The 15,749-nt window shown below is 39.7% G+C and overlaps 1 protein-coding gene across 1 annotated transcript; it reads right to left on the bottom strand.

Annotated features, from left to right (window-relative positions):
- Window positions 1-276: 276 nt before the first annotated feature.
- On the bottom strand, window positions 277-15,652 carry cab39l (calcium binding protein 39-like). Its single transcript, XM_008281039.1, has 9 exons — window positions 15,417-15,652; window positions 5,682-5,812; window positions 5,188-5,352; window positions 4,223-4,341; window positions 3,967-4,135; window positions 2,950-3,009; window positions 1,645-1,710; window positions 1,384-1,527; window positions 277-625 (listed from the first exon to the last, which is right to left on the bottom strand). The coding sequence occupies exons 2-9, from the start codon at window positions 5,781-5,783 to the stop codon at window positions 446-448; spliced, it is 1,005 nt and encodes a 334-aa protein (XP_008279261.1). The 5' UTR covers window positions 5,784-5,812; window positions 15,417-15,652; the 3' UTR covers window positions 277-445.
- Window positions 15,653-15,749: the final 97 nt, after the last annotated feature.

Here is a 15,749-nt window from a genome sequence, read left to right as displayed (position 1 = left end):
ATTCTTCATTTTTTGTTTTTTTGATTTGCTGCTACTTCATTTAAACAGTTACAAATTAACTTGTAAGCGGTGGCTAACGGAGCACCCGCGAATGCTGATGACATTACAAAAATGGTCAGCCACTAGACCATTTTGGCTGAAGCTTTTTAACCGCTGGTTCTCCCAACAAAGCAAATCAGCTGCCTCCAACACCATGAGTTGTGGCACTACATGCTACAGATGGAAGAAAAAAAAAAAGATTTCATGAAAAAAAATTTACAAAAGAAAGATCAGTGATTAAGAACTACTCTTGCACAAGTTTTTAATGAACCAACAAAGAGAAAAAAGACAAATAACGTCTTGAAGATTTCTTTTAAATAGAATAACCATTATTGTTAATGTGTTTTTTTTTCTATGTCTTCCTATTGATAAAAAGTTGGGGTAGAGGGAAGGGAGGGGTGCTTCTCTAGGAGGCAGGTTTCTTCAGATCCCTGATCTGTTTGATTAGGTAGGTCTTCTCATCGTTGAACTGCTCGTCGTCCGTGCGATCCTTCTGGAAGTTGCTCAAGAAGTCGATTAGTTTGGTCTGGTTCTTGAGCAGGATGTCGATGATGGGCTGCGTCTTGTTGGGGTTTGCTACGAACACCTGAAGACAGGAACAGTGGAGAACAAACCAACGATTGAATTTGACGGCAGCATGTTCACTGTCATGATTATCAGTACAGAACTTCATGCACGGCTGCTGATTTTGTTAAATCCTGAACACAAGTAGGAAAACTTGATATCAGTTTTGTGATTGCTACACTGGCTTTGGTTGGGTTTAAGCCAGCAGACTTTGTAATAAGCCAGTCTGGCATTTAATCTATACACAGAGCCACAAAGCCAGAAAAAGATGTCTGTCTGAGATCAATTAGTGTCGACAATCTAATGTTACAGAAGTAAAAGGTGAAACCCAACTGAGTCTTCTTACAAAGGCTCTCACTTTAGAATAGCATGTACCATCACTGCAATTGTAATCGAATGGATCTGTATTTTTTAAAATGGGTCGATTTTGTTGATTGATATGTTGTCAACCAACCAAAGTCTCATTGGTGGAACAATCCCTGGTGGTACTTTTATAAAGAGAAAATTGCTGCATTAATATATAAACTTCCAGGATTAATGCATTGTTTTAGCCAGCAGGAGGAACCGACTACCTGTGAACACCCCTGTGTTTCACAACCAAAACTAAATGGAGACTGCTAGATCTAACTTGTGCAACATTTATATTTATTTAAGGTTTACTCAGTCAGCTTCAAACTAAGTGTAGCCCTTTTTTCAGAAATCAGATAAATATGAGCAGGTGCATGCTGGTCTGTTCCAAATCCATTGTTATAATGTTCAGTACAGTGGACCCGTTTTTACCTTGAACACATGAAAGGCCTCAAACTGGATGTTGGGACTCTTGTCTCTTAGCAGATTCATCATCAGCTTGAGATTCTCAGGCTTGCTGATGTAGCGCGTCATCACCGTGAAGTTGTGTCTGTCCAATAACAGTTCGCCCAGAAGCTGGAGGAAGTAATATTTAGAACAGTGATAAATAAAAAAATAAATTAGGAAGTCTGTTTGTTAGACTAATGTTTTGTTCAGTGCCAGCGTAAATCAATACATGAGTCAGAGCCAAACCTTTAGAGACTGCCGCTTGGTGACGTAATTCTCAGAGTGCAGCAGCTTCTCGTAGTCTGCAAACACCTGCAATGAAATAGGAAACACACCTTATTATACATTATTAACAGTCTGAGATCAAGTTTGAGACTGTTGGCTTGTAGTTTTACGTATCTAGTCTCCTATGTTTAGGTCTCTTGTCCTTGTAGCTCCAAGGAAAATGAGCCGTACTAAAACTTCAGAGACCATCCAGAGTTATCCAACCTGCTTGGATGTCTGCCTTTGCAGAAGTAGAACATATATAACAAAGATGAATTGAAAGATGCCACCCCTTTCTTTCACTTCCTCCACACTTGCAAAACACAAACCAGACTTAAAATAACTTGTGTCTTTCACAACTTTCTCTCAAGTTCTCATAGCAGTGCCCTTTGGATCTTTATCTCAGATTAACAGCTAACATCAAAATGTGTCTTTGTAATGCGTTTGTTTTATGTCTGACTACTAAGAAAATCTCCTTGAACTGCTGGATTAAATTACCAGAAGTCCTTTCACTACATCAACCTCAATGAACATTATTGATCTTGAATCAAAGGTGTGATATTCAAATCTTAATTAAATCTATATTACGTCGTACATCACACACCAAAAACTAACTTGCGTTTACCTGGGCCGACCACCAAACTCTAATCAAAGTCACGTATTTTGGCTCCGCCTGGTCACTGACTATTGAGCCCACATCTCCTGACAGGCTTCACAGCCAGCGACATGCAGACATCTGTCAACATGCAGCGTCCACGTAAAAAGGCAGTTTTGTGTGGGTTACTTCAGGCTGAGACCCCTGGGAGCCTGACCTGTGAAAGGGGCCCCTCTGCCACGGGAGGCTGACGGCATAGAGCTGAGCTTTGTATCTAGACACATTGTGACATTGAGAGGGCTTTCCACGGATTTAGTTTTCCTGGAACTTGAAGTGTATTTGTCAATACACTTCCTACCTATCTGCTCTCTTTTCCAGCGTATTGAATAGCCTCTCACAAGGCCTTGTGTGTGACATGACTGGGCCATTGAGCACAGCAGTGACTGATACCTGATCTCGTTATGTATCTATGTGGGCTTCCTCATTTAGAGCAGTGTTTATGTTTATGCTTCCACATCAGTGACTGATGTGATGGTGACCTACGCATGTTGTGTGAGGTATGATGAAATAGTTGGGACTAAACAAACTCCACCTGGTAACACGGACTCAGAACAACATTGCAAACTTTTAGTAGCCGTCACAGTCATCCATCATGTGTTGTTGCAAAAATGTTTGGAAGTCAAATCACTTACAGCATCGTAGTTCTGTTCGAGGTATTCAGCCACAAGAACTTTGTGTCTTGTCAGGAGATCCTGTGAAGAAAGGAAAAAACATATCGCTTAGGTAATTTAGGTTAACACTACTTAGCAGTTGTGTGGCTTTTTTCAATCTTTCAATGTACACTTTCTGCAAAATAATGAAGCAGAGGAACCATGTGATTGTTCTCGTGTAGCAAGGGGAACCATATTAGGTTTGCTTGTATACTGGGCTTTAGAAATCAATACTGGTCAAACACTAGTTGCTCGTAAAGACAGATGAATATTAAGCTGTAACCTTGCCGCTTTATTAATCTGTGAAAGTGGTTGTATTCTTTCATTCAGACATGGGCCACTTTTAAGTTCTACAATCTAACAGCATATGACACTTTTCTACACTTCACAGCTGACACTCCATTTAAAAGTTACACAGAAACAGTCTTTAGATGTTGTCCTGGGAAATCATTTGACTATAAAAGTCTGACCTGCTTTCTAAAGTCAATTAATAGTAATTATTGTGCACATGAAACACTACATATGAAATATGACCTTGCTAATCATGAAGGTAACTGCTAAAACCACGTTGCTCATCAAAGCTGCGTGCCTGTCTGCCATTCTGATTTGTGCCGTGTTGAATGATACGTTGCTAGATCTGACTTTTACAGAAAAGTAACCATTCACACATGAAGTTCACATAAGAGAATAATGCATATCTCAAGGCGCACACAAGGTTTATCTGAAGCAGCACCCTTTTCTGTGTAGAAACGGCTCGCCAGAAAACATAATCTTATCGTATTATTTTAGAATAAAACCTTGAGAAGATTTAGACATCCTGTTTTGCCAGTAATGGATAAAATAAACTCTGGTACCACATATTAGTCAATTCTATCCGAATACACATCAGCGTTTTAAAAACCCACATCAGTCTGACTCAACGCCTCGTCCTACAGAGCAGGTGGAGCTCTGGTATTTCTGGTATGACTGAACAGCCCAGAACAGAAACACCCGAGTTACCTTGAAGGTGGCGAAGGCGTCGGAGGCGATGTCGAAGGTGGACATCTCCACATAGTTGAAGAAACTGTGGAAATGTTCGGAATGAAGAACTATCTTGGCGAGTGGCTCGTGGCGGATGCACTCCCTCAGCATGATCCCACAGTTCAGCGCCACCTGCGGTGTCTCGTATCTTCAAACGCACAGACAGACAGTATTGCGTCACCTCCTTGGAAACCGTCAGACTGTGTACAGTATGTACAATACGCGGCTGTCTCACCCTTTCAGCAGTATGAAGAGGACCTCCTGATGGGAGCAGAAATATTCAACAGTGGGGCTCCTCGTCCCAATCTGCCTCCTCAGGATGTTGTTAAAGATCTGACACACGTCCTTCTTTCCCTGGAAACACACAGACAGAAAACCAAAGCCTTAAATTCTGCTGCAGTAATTACCTATCTCCACTACAGTATTTCTTCCTCTTTATATGTTGCATTTCTCCTCCTAAAATAAAACACGAGGAATGTTCATTTTATGATGTGACAGACGTCTGTCATCTCTCTTCACCTCTATTTCTGGGTCCATCTGTGCTAAATTATAGTGTATCAAATTACAAAGACTGAATCCTCAGTCTGACTGGATATGGAGAAAGTTTTAGAAAACTTTTGCTCGTTAACTAGACGCTGACAGTTTTCAGTGGGTGATGTGCCGTCAGTGCACATTGGTTTTGTATAGTGAGAAAGTCAAATGTGTCTCTTCGAACTTGTGAAGTGTACATTAATTTTTATTGTCATACATGGTGATGCAATTTAAGTGCAGGCTAATCAGAAAAGTCTGACCTCACAGCAATAAAGTAGGAATTGATGCAGACTGAATGTCCAATGTTGTGTTAGCAAATAGATTATTTATAACATGCAGAAACAAATGGGAGTTGGCTCACGCCTGGAATGATTGGAAGTTAGTTAAAAGCTTTGAAACACAGCAGCAATTGCAAGATTTTTATTAAATTCTGTAAATGTAAAATTACATGTCAGAGCCTTTATTGTTGCACAAGGCCACTTATCTAAAATTGCCAGCAAAACCGTACAAAGACAAAATGAATGTTTTTGAAAGATGGAAAAATATTGACTATGGTATTCTTGAAATTTGTTCATTTAATAACTGTCATCTTAATCATGAAAGATGGACCTGTGGTGCTGCAGATGCTGTGTGATTACAGAGCAACTCACACATGCTTTTCCTCCTTACCTCGAAGTCTATGACTTGCAGGTTTTCTACCAGCGATATCAGCAGGCCGCTGTTGTACAGCTCCTGGGCCAGCTGGGCCACAGTCTCAGTGTGCGGCTCCTTATCGTTGCTCCCATACAGAATCTCCTTCATGGACACCAAGCACTTTGACACTTCCTCAGATGCCTGAAGAGCAGAGTGGGCAAGTTGTAAAATACAAGTGAGATGGTAAACGGGCCTTTAGAGGACACAGTATGGAGGAACAATGTAAATATGGGCCTGAGCAAAAGGGGGAGAAGAGAGCTGCAGCTGACATGAGCCTGATCTTGGCTTGTGTGTCTGATTTTTGTGTGTGTGCATGTGTGAAAGAGAGTAAACTGTCTTGACAGTGAAGTGTCAGGAGATGACAGGGCCAGTCTGTTCCAAGCTCTAATTTCACAGAGGGCTGCCACCCTCGGGCCCCTGGACACCCAGGCATCTACAGACACACAGAGGAAAATGGTGTCCTTCCCTACCTTGTCTGTCTTCTTATCCTGTTTGACCAGGATGGCCAGGTTTTCCTTCAGGGTCCGGACGATGTCCGCGGGACTCTTGTGGGATTTACCAAACAGCGGCATGATGGACACTCACACACACGCCTTGGGACCTGTGAAACACAGCAGCAGGATGCAGGGAACACAAAGGAGCAGTCAGTGACAAGTTGAAAGCAGCAGTGGCAACTAAAATAATAGGAGTTATTTTTGAATAGGACATGTCTGGCTTTCTTTTCATTGCTCCACGAGAGCATGGAGTACGCCCAGGATTTTTTTTTTCTTTTCGCTACCTTTTATGATAAAAGATGAGCTTGTGTTGAGTTTGTTTTGATGGGGGGAATATTAACAGCAATATTTGAGAGTTTTTAAAATGTACTTATATTACAATATATCAGCTGAAATATTTGTTTGTACATTAGGATGCTTTAACTTTGACTAACAAAAAAAAAAAATGTGATCAAAATATGCACAGTATGTGAGATTCTACAGCCAAAAATAAACTTTTCAGTGAACAAGTGATATACCACTGTGATTGTTATTTAATAAAGAAAACTTCTGTCTTTCTCCCTTTTTTTGGTGACTTATAAACCGACACATATACACCAAATTGTGCACCACAATGTTTTAAACTCTGTCTGATACGGATCTTGACATGGATCGTCACTAGGCAACCGTTTTCCCTGACCCATGTCTGGTTTCCAGTGGAAAGTTTGAGAAAAGGAGGATTAGTGGCAGGACCGTCTCACTGCCTTTAACGCTGATGTTTCTCCGTCCACCTGATGTGACGACTCAACAAAAGGCTGCTGAGAGACAAATAAGAACGTGTGCGTCTCTGGATTCCTCTTCCACCTTACAGACACCGACGTCATCTCTAGTCTATTCAAACAGCTGCCTCTTTGATGCAACAAAAGTCAAATCAGCAAGTCAGACTTTCAGCAGTTTCATTTTGAGGCAAATACACACCTTGTGCTTGTATATTCAAACTTCATTACTTATTCTGCATCAGACACTTTAATTGTAGTTTAAATAGTTGTTTTTCATAAGATTCTGGAGGTGGTGAGTCACAACAAAACACAGCCACATCTGAGTCATGTTAGAGTGCATGTTATCCACACTTGAAACAAGAAACAAAGAACAAGCAAGAAAGAGAACCTGAGCATTAAAGTCTGACTTTTCAAGGCTAATTAAAGAGTACAATGTGACAAAACTGGCCTCACTGGAGGTAAATCTAAATACGTCTTTTGTTTTTGAGTTTTAAATCTCCTAAAAACACATAAGTACAAATTCAGTGGCTACTATCTGACTAGTAATTATTAAAACACACATAAAAAGATATATCCCTGCAATAAGCATGGTAAAAACAGGTGTTCTAACATTTATGCAGCTTCATTTTGATAGAGGTCAGTTTCCTACAAGTCAACAGATCCACATCCAGCTTGGAAGCAACATGTCATAGAGTCATCATCTTGACTGCATGTGATCCATACAGTCTTGCTATATTGCATAATATCCAAGTAGCGCCAGTTGTATTTTGCCCTGGTTCTGCCAGAATGTCAAGGACTGTTGGGGCATCAACAGTTGGGATGGTGCCAGTAGATGTAAGTTACCACAGTATACTGTTGCATGGGCATGCTGACACATACCATACTGATGCACCAATGAGCGCTGGTATTGCCCCACAACTTAGCAATGTCTGTGCCATGTGTGTACCATTCAGTATTGCAATACATAAATCAAGCAAAATGTGCATAACCTGCAGATTATTTCAAACAGGGACCTTACATGGTCATTTTTCAAGAACTCTGTCAACTGACGGTTTTAAGATGATTCCATGACTGAATGTATGAGCATATAAAAGATCCGTTAGGCAAACAGTGGCCTTCACAATCCAGGCCAGGTCACGAACGGCTAGAGAACTTGTGACTGCTAATCCTCATCTGGGAATGTAAAAGGGCATTACCCTCCCTCTTAACCCTAACTCCCACCTTCATTCCTCTCCATCCACCTCTGCTACATTCCTCCCTCCGTGCCTTAACGCGCTGCCACGTGATTGGCCGATTAGATATTCGCTTTCACATCCAGTTGAACAGGTAATGAAGCGGGCCAGGGAAGCACCAGCAGCGCACATCTGTTTCCTTGCATCTGTAGTTTTCAGTTAGCCTCGCAGAGTTGTGATACTTCACATCAGCGTAACAGGAGAATTAAGAGCTGTGACAGTAAATGCCGTCTGTCTGTGCAGCGAGGAGCAGGAACACTCTGATTTCCCCGGATGATAGTAAAACAGAGTGGTAAACTGAACTGTACAACAGCTTTATTGCATCAATTCTGCTCCATTACAAAGATCTAATTATATGACATAAAACCCGACACGATCAATTTTAGATTTCATAAAGCTGTCAAGAAGGGGTCATCCGTCACAGGGCATGAACAGTTAACAGCTGCTGCAGATCGCAGTGCAACAATGGTAAAATAAAGAAAACAAACTGAGCCTCCACAGAGGTATTTGAGGAGAGCAGTGAGTGTCAGTGTTTTCCCCCAGAATAATGAGCACATGAGAGCCGGGGAGGAAGGAGCGAATCACTATAAAATTAAAATCTCTTCGCATATTAAAGGCAAAGAAGATTCTTTTGTAAAATTACTCAGGGTCATTAGAGGTTCGATGCCCCACAGAAACAAGAAAACAGCCCGAATTGGAATCACAAGGTTTTCACTTGACAAAAGCAAAAATCTCAGAGTGTCTTCACTTTTCTCAGCCTCACAGTGTTTTAAATTTGGGCCTAAGGTATTTACTTCAATGTTTTAATTATACTAAGTTGTCCTCTGGTTGTTTATCAGAATGAGCCAGTTTGTGTGTGTGTGTGTGTTCTGATGATTTTCGATGCTTTATTCTGACACAGAGACAATGGTGCTGGCTAGAGGGCAGGCAGCTGATTCACAGTTAACAAATGAAATCACATGGAGCAAGATGCCTCATAGCATAGGAGAGGAAGGCACAATGTATCGTAAACAAGCTGGTAAGTGCTCAAAATAAATTTTTCACATGTCAGAAGTGCCAGAAGGTTAAGCTGAACTCAAGGAGATCTTAAGACAGAAAAAGGCCCTTTAGTCGCCTAAATGTGTTTGTTTTGTTACTACGGATGATTAAGCTTGTTTATCTGAAAACCTGCTGAAGAGCTCCACATTTTTTTTTGGTACACTGACACTAAATACCACGATGTTTATTAGAACATGCACATCATGTTGGTGATTATCAGCTGAATGATTGTAAAAGGGAGCAAAAGTTAACTCACTTAGGGTGAAGAAGAAAAGCTCACACGGGGAAGCAGCAGGAGAAAGGTAAATAACTGCACCAACACATTACAAAATTGAATATTGAAACACCACACTGTAGCTAATATATACACGGTTCTTGATTATTACTTTTCAGGGGTACTTTTTCTTTCAGATTTACAGAGCAAAGTATCACAAAATAACTGTATTACGATCGTTTTAGATGTCAAGTGACTAAAATGTGCACCTTTGAGGTTTAGTGTTTGTTCAATCTCTCCAGGAATAATAGAAAAAACACAATAAGGGCCCCTCTGTTTCGCTTTATCTTCGTACTACATGATGACGACACAACTTCACAGCCGTCAATATTTGCTAAAGGATAAACAGGCAATGAGGAAGTATTTATCATGAAAGGAGACCCGCACTTGCACAAGCGTTCCTGCTTTTTTAATCTAATCACATTGCAGGCTACTGTGTCAGGTAACAACTTGTTCTGGAGTTGGACATGTCCAGTCTGGCCTTGCCGCTTGGAGCTCCAACTAAATGTTTCTAATTACTAAAGAATACTTAGCGGGTCCGTTTTAATCATCTAATAACACGTCTTTGAGTCCTGAAAAGCTTAAGCAGCTGGTTACTGTGGAGCCTTCATTTTCACTTGTAGCCTACTTAAGACTGACTAAATGTTATGTAATGGAATTAATCGGGTGCCCACTGGGCTTGAACACACACAGCTTGCTGCTCCGCTTCAGCATAATCTAAACACTGAGGTTCCACATTGCCCCAAATAGTAGTGTTTTAGCTGTAATCATGAGGGACTAAATGAGCTTTAAATAAAGACATACAGAAGAAAGCTAAAGGTTACCAAGGACGCAGAGCACACGAATGACTGAGAGTATCATTTTAATAAGATTATGAAGCATAATTTCACTCTTAGCCATACATGGGTGCAAACCCGCAGAGTCAGAATAACCCTGAAGTAGCTGCTTCATGTTAATTATTATTGTGCATATCCCTGCACTGCAAAGATTGAATTAAACTGTATGTTTTGGCAGCCAAATTTGCACCGTAGAGCTTCTGTAAAGTGCTTTCTTTCTTTAATACCTTCTTTTATTATGCAGTAAAGCACCTGCTGATTCATTTTTAATTTGCAGTGAAATAATCGATTATTGAGCTGATCATTTTTCCTGAAACATTTGGCTCCTAACAACAAATTCCACATAAAAAAACACAGATACCAGCAGGTTATATTCTTATTCATAGCACTCAGTGTGTAGCTGAACAACATAATGCATGAAAATAAACATCGTATAACTACTAGCTTCTCAAGGAATCAAATTTGTCTATAAAATTCTGAAAATTGCTCATCATAGTTTGTCTCTTCTGACCAAACCAAAATATATTTTGTTTACTTTCACGTAAGACAAAGAAAAGCAAAAAAAATAATCCTCACATCCGTCATGTGTTTGCTTGAAAAATGACAAGCGGCTTATTTTGTTGACTAAACGATGAACATATTGTTTAGCTTCAATGCCAACTCATATCACATGCTCAGAAGCTTATCAGACGTCTGTGTTAGGTTCACATGATAGACACCGCATCCCGTCATTCTGCCAAGTATAATAGAATAAAGATTTTCAGTGGGCGTGCTGCTCATCTTGTGACATATCAAAGTATACTGACAATCTCATTATGCTTTAATAGAAACAGGCCGGTCGCCTTCCTTTGTGCTTTCCAAACATTCAAAGTAAATTCTTCTGACCTGAGCGCAGATACAGAGACGCAGAGTGACGACATATTCCAGCTGTAAGCAGATTTCTCCTGGATTATCTGTACGCACGACCTTTACAGCTGACATATAGGCTTAATGTAAAAGCACACATCTAAAAGAAAATACCCTTGACTTTCATCTTTGCCAGAGCTGCGCTGAACAGGACATTTTATATAATCTAAGTCCTCCTACACTGTAGCACGAGGGCTGACGGTGATGTTTGTCGTTGTCTTGCAGTTTTCCTAAACTTCTCTTGAGTAGATCGCGGTATCATATAATGACGCCACGATTATCGGACAAAAGGTTAATATTACTAATAAAGTTATCCCAATATGAATTGACAATTTGAAGAAGAAGAAAAAAGGCTCGGACATGATTTTCCTCAGTCGAGGCCTGTTTATCATATTCGTTATTTTTCTTAACCAATTCCAAGTAAAATAAATGTTAAAGTTTGCCACTTTGGCTCGTAAGCAACAGTCTCTCTTCTGAAGCAAAGTTGGTTACACATTAGAAGTAAAACCCATCAAACCCGAGGAATAAATATTGAAAAGTTGTCTTTTAATTAAACATATGTGAAATAAATAACAGGACTTCTGTGCGGGAGTTTGTGTTATCTTTAAATATTGCAATTCACATCAATTTCAGCTACTAATAAGAGACATTGGATCTGAAAAAAACATACTGGTCAACACTTAGCAGCCAACTGATTCTTCTTTTTGTGCTGTTTTGGCAGGTAACAAACAATCTTAAAGTGCTATCTTGCCATCTACTAAGTTGTCAACCACATATATGCTGGCTCTGGATTATTATCACGTGTAGTATTCGTGAACAATTTTAGAGCGTCACAATTAATAGCAGTATATCATGACCTTCATTCCCTTTTTTTCTTAGGCACGACTTTAATATATTCAGAGCGTATTCTTACCAATAAATTTAAGTTCTTCATTCAGCACACAAAGTGCTGATTTCTTCCCTTGTCTGTTGATCTACCTGCAGCAAGTTTATGAATGACTAATGCAGTTTTCTTAGCCTCTCCTGGCCCTGCCCTCATCAAATAGCTCAGCTGCCCTTTCGCAGCATCAGATTACAGTAACACACACTGTAACAAGTGCAAACTGCATCCCAGTGGGTGGCTTTGATGACTAATCAATGTCATTCCAGCGTAGCTATCCGGCCAGAGGAGATGGTAACGTAGTGATCCGTCACACCTGCATGCCACTCAGCCAGCGGTAGTAGTGAACGCAAGTTGGGTTTCTGAAGTCGTATCAGGCTCTGGATTGTCTTGTTATGCACTTATTACTGTACATTAAAATGAATGAGCTCTCAATTTTAAAATTCTACACACAGCCGTGGGAGCACATGAAGCCGAAACCGCTCTGCACTCAATGACTCTTAACAGGCTGCATTTTGCAACATGTCTAAAGTCATATTCATATTCAAAGTGGAAGCATCAAATGAAAAATTACTTTCATGCGTTTAAATCTGTGTACGCCGTTAAAGCCTGCTAAAGCATTCAGGAACTCTTCGCAAATCTAGTTCATTAAGTCAAGAGGGTATTTAACAGGGTGAAGAATGTAAAGCCTTTTCAAAAAAGAACTTCCTATAATTTTACAGCTATTCTTCTTGACTGTGTGGAATGCAGAGGCAGACATTCATGTTCATTCATAATGTACTGAAACACGTACAATAGGGTTTCAGGAGTTAATGGAGAAGCATCAAGGATATTTAACCCACTCCCTCAGTTGGTGTAACCTAAGTGAAGGATACTGACCACTTTCAATCTCTCTAAGTACAGCACAGAATAGTTTCTTTCCCACAAATGCAGCTTGTCAGCGGCTGAAAGATTTTCATCACTTCTGAAATCAAAGTGAAGACCTACAGGTTGTACTTTACAGCAGCGGGGCTATTAACGTCCCTTGTTCGCTCCGTATTCTACTTTGACAGACGAGATTTGTTGCTTTGTTTATGCTGCAGAGTCAGCACGTAGTCAGACAAATGAGAATCTAAGTGTTTGAGCTGATGATGCTGCGTCACGGCCCATCTCAAGGAGATTGTCTGCTCTAAGGACAAACAACAGCTCATCGAATCCATTCTCAGGACTGATAATGATGTAAAAAATCCCTTCTTTTTTCACTTTGAAAGGTGAACATTACCAGTGGCAGCAATGTTCTCATGCAGTATCACTACAACCCCGAATGCCTGCCTGTATTCAGTGCACTTTACTGAAGCATACAGTCACCTACATGCCAATATTTATTCAGTGATGGCCCTGTGTTTTTAGTCGCTTTCTGTCTGCATCACATCTCCTTCATTACAAGTAGCAGACACTATCTAAACATGGGATTGTTAGAACTACTACAGGGCAGTAAATAAGAATGCTTTTAACAAGTTACAGGTATTAAAAATCACCACCAGGTCACTGAAAGCTAATATATTACATAATTTATCCCAGACACAGTGACAGACCTGCACGATAAGTTCTCTTATCTGCTCACATACAGTCACTTGTTCAGAAGTGTTTGTAGGCTGCAGCAGTAGGAGTTCATATTCTGAATCAGTGTGGGACAGGCCTGACGTCCTACCAGGATATGAGATCCTACAGGATCTGATTCTGGTCTGTCTGTAATATCAAGGCAAATGGAGGTAACCAGAAGAACACAGCATGTAATGTAGTTTTACCTTCAAAATAAAAGCACAGCATTGGGACACTGAACAAGATTCAGGATGTGGTTATGACCACAAAGGAACATTTTGCAAACAAACCTGTGTAATTCTGTAGTATTACTAGATTTTAAATACCGACTAAGCTCAAGCCAACATATCATACATTATGTATTATAAACAAGTCCAGAATTGAACTGCTTGGGAAAGTTTTCACAAGAACAACAAGATAACTAACAGATGCCAAGCTTGCCAATGAATATAAAATTAATCTGCTGTAAAAACTAAACCTCGTTCCTTTTGTTACTACCTGTGCAGTATCAGTATTTTGTCAAAAACATACAATCTACAACTCTGCAGCATATGATAATACTGAACTGTATACCAGTGGTGACTGAAAACCAAAGAAAGGCTGTAAGTCACTGTTATCATCATTAATCATGAACCTGGCAGTTGTTTCTTCAATCTGTCAAATAGTTATTTAGTCTTAAATACCAGAAAATGTTTTTTATACAGCACATTTGAATCTAATTTTTAAAAAAAAATCATTTGTTAAATTAATTTAAATATAAGTAAGGCAGTTTCCCAGAACCCAGATTTCACTTATTTTTTTTTTTTAAATACCTTGTTTTGTACATTTGTGCATATCAAAAGCCAACTATATTAATTTGACAGTCATATAAACAGACAAAAAGAAGGAAACCTCCCATCTGAGCAGCTGCATTCTTGTGCTACAGTAACACTGTGCTGTATAACACAACCCTTCAAAAATGATAGAAAATCCAACATTATCTGACCATAATAAATGTTACGGCTAAGATCCTACAGTATTATTAATCTGACTGATTTCTGAACTAACCCAACAAGTCCAAGGATTCACTTGATCTCCTATGAGCAAAATAGCATTTTTGTTTTAATTTTAGATGCAATATTTTGTGTCTTTGCTTGTTTTGTTATACAATTATTTTTATTTTAAAGTCAAAAAGATACATCTGAGAAGTTGTAATCCGAGGATGTTAAGAATTTTAGATAGATACCCCTCTCCACCAAAAAACCCCAACTAAACAAACAAAAAACTAAATAGTTAACCCTACACCAATTAGATAAACTACAGCTTTACCTGAATATAATAAATGTTAAGGCCTATCATATTAATAATTATGGAGATTAACCTGACTTGACTCATTTTGAACTGAAGTTATGACTCTACAAAAAATACATAAAAGTACAACAAATCCAAGGATTTACTTGATTACCTACAAGTAATAGATTTTTTTTTTTTTTTTTTATGTGCGTTATTGTGTGGGGTTTTGTTTGTTAGTTTTGTCTGTTTCCTGTTTTATTATACAATTATTTAGTGTTTTGAAGTCAACAACAGTGAACAGCAAAACTTGCCATTTGAGGAGCTACAATTAGCGGATGTTTAGAATTCTTTATTGATAATTTCCCCCACAAAACAACAACAACAACAAAACCCCAAAACAATTCATTCCTAGATCGCGTTTGCATGGTTTTGCTTTGAAATCCTTCAGTGGGAGCCGAGCTGTTGTCATTGACGCTAGCTTGACGCTGGTCGTCTAAAGTAGCATATGAGGGAGGAAAAAGAAAACAAAAACAAAATACACACACAGTGTAAATGTGCTGCTGGGGAATTAAAGACCCCACTAACGACAGTGTTTAGAGCAGGAAGAGCCTGAAACGTAGACGGCAGTAAACAGCACGTTAGGCCGCATTAACAGTCCCAGACAATGTGATTTAACAAGGCTACACCCCTCTCGCCTCCGGCCAAACTCCCTTTTTGTTTGACAGATTTTCTAAGCTAATCACAGTTGTCTGCATCATTTCAGAAACAACTGCTGAAAATGACATTAGGGTGGACTCGTGTACCACCATAACAGACGTTTCAACGTGTCAGCCCCGACTGAAGTTACAAAGACTGTCAAGGGCAGTAATATCTAACCATTAGGTTATCTGGAAGCTACAGCTCTTCGACAGTACAGGCTACAAATGATACTTACAGTGGGAAGATGTTTGGTATCTTTAAATGTCTTGACCGCTTCTGTCCCGGTTCGCAGCGCAGCCGAGCCTCCCAGAAAGGCGTTAGCGGTCACGCCAGGGCTGTTAGTTAGCAGGAGAGTCAGCTAAAAATGTGTGCGATACAATTTAAAATGTGTGGAATCTGTTAAGAAGGCAGTGCAGAATTCCATCTGGTCGCTTTCCAGTCTGCCGACAAGCTCGCATTAACAAAGTCGACCACTTCAAGTGGAAACCTTCAAAGTAAAACCCCAACGAAACCTCATACGTTCGAAATAAAGAACGATGAAAGCGATACAAGCGTGTAGCGTAAACTA

The sequence above is a fragment of the Stegastes partitus genome, unplaced genomic scaffold, assembly GCF_000690725.1.
Source record: "Stegastes partitus isolate 25-593 unplaced genomic scaffold, Stegastes_partitus-1.0.2 Scaffold220, whole genome shotgun sequence".
NCBI classification, from domain to species: domain Eukaryota; kingdom Metazoa; phylum Chordata; class Actinopteri; family Pomacentridae; genus Stegastes; species Stegastes partitus.
This window is presented reverse-complemented; position numbering and strand designations above follow the sequence as displayed.